This window comes from Pteropus medius, unplaced genomic scaffold (genome assembly GCF_902729225.1).
Source record: "Pteropus medius unplaced genomic scaffold, Ma_sr-lr_union100, whole genome shotgun sequence".
Lineage (NCBI taxonomy): Eukaryota > Metazoa > Chordata > Mammalia > Chiroptera > Pteropodidae > Pteropus > Pteropus medius.
In genome coordinates this window covers 29,596,281-29,597,579 of record NW_024354875.1, presented here as the reverse complement: position 1 = coordinate 29,597,579, position 1,299 = coordinate 29,596,281, and the positions used below count along the sequence as shown (strand labels likewise).

At 54.7% G+C, this 1,299-nt stretch overlaps 1 protein-coding gene across 1 annotated transcript in view; it reads left to right on the top strand.

Annotated features, from left to right (window-relative positions):
- The first annotated feature begins 1,052 nt into the window (after positions 1-1,052).
- STK39 (serine/threonine kinase 39) overlaps positions 1,053-1,299 on the top strand; it is a 264,879-nt gene continuing 264,632 nt past the window's right edge. Inside the window, exon 1 of the mRNA XM_039855814.1 lies at positions 1,053-1,294. Coding sequence (XP_039711748.1) covers positions 1,220-1,294 — 75 coding nt within the window. The 5' untranslated portion in view covers positions 1,053-1,219. The remainder of the gene's footprint in view (positions 1,295-1,299) is intronic.

The window sequence follows — 1,299 nt, the reverse complement described above, 5'->3', positions numbered from 1 at the left end:
ATTTATTCAGTGGTATTCACCATGAAAACTACACAAGATAAGTTTGGCCAAATAACCAGTATGAACATTGGTTCACTACACCACTTCAGCTTAAGACAAGAATGGTGTAATCTTGGTCATCTTAACCAAGGGAACACAGAGAACATTCAGTGTTAAATATGACACCTATAATTAGGAAGACCTATGGTTACACCATACCAGTTTTAAAGATGAGGTAATTTGGAGAGTGTTGAAAAAGCAGCAATTAATTAAGTTTTCAATAGTTTATTTATGCCGCAGTATATTCATTGACACGCTGTACGCTCTGTGAAAGAAACCTAACCCTAAAATTAACCCATTGTCTTAATGGGTTAATGTGGCATGTAATTAAGGGCATAGAACTTGAAAGTGTCCAAATCTCTTTTACATTTCTTATTCTTACTTCACAGGCCCTTACATCAGCTCTCTGGGATCCCAGCGGCTTAGAACAAACGAATAAAGTCTGTGAAACATGCCAGGGGCTTAAGGAATCATGTTTCACTAAGAAAAAATAGAAGGGCGGCGATTAGATTAGGCAAGGTGGGAAAAGGATATTGGCAGGTAAAGCGTCGGAAAGTTACAACTTGGGTTATTTTTTAACTGGCGTCCTGCAAACAGCCAGCGTGTAGGTGTCTCACTCGCTAACTTGTAAATGAACTTCAGGTTCTCTTTAGTCGGAGAGACTGCTGGATCTGAGAACCTGGCGGCGGTTCAACGACCCCGCCCTCGGGGTCCCCAGGGGGCATCTTCTGGAGGGGCCTGATTGTCTAGGGGCGAAGGCGCAGGGAAAGCAGGAATTCCAGGGAGCGAGGGACACGGGTCACGAAAGCAAACACAAATCGGCCTCGCACCCCTTGGGTGGAAACTTCCCCGGCCGCAAGCAGAACCAGAGGGGGCGGCGGGGCGGCGGTTCCCCTCAGCGAGGCAGAGAACGGCGCGCGCGAGGCTCGGAGCGCGCGGCGAGCGTGGCGGCCGCCGCCTCCTCCCCTCCCCGCCTCCGCCTGCGCTGCCTCCTCCCTCCGCCCGGCTCGGCCTCCCTCGCTCCCTCCCCTCGTGGCTGGCTCCGGCGGCGGCGGCGGCAGCGGCGGCGGGCGGGGAGGGCGTGCGCCGGCCGAGAGGTGTCGGCGGCAAGGGAAGGGAAGTTTCAAGTGGAAGGTCGTCCGCCGGCCGGTGCGTCCTCCTGCTCCCCTCCGGCAGCATCATGGCGGAGCCGAGCGGCTCGCCCGTGCACGTCCAGCAGTCCCAGCAGCCAGCCCCGGTGACAGCAGCAGCCGCGGCGCC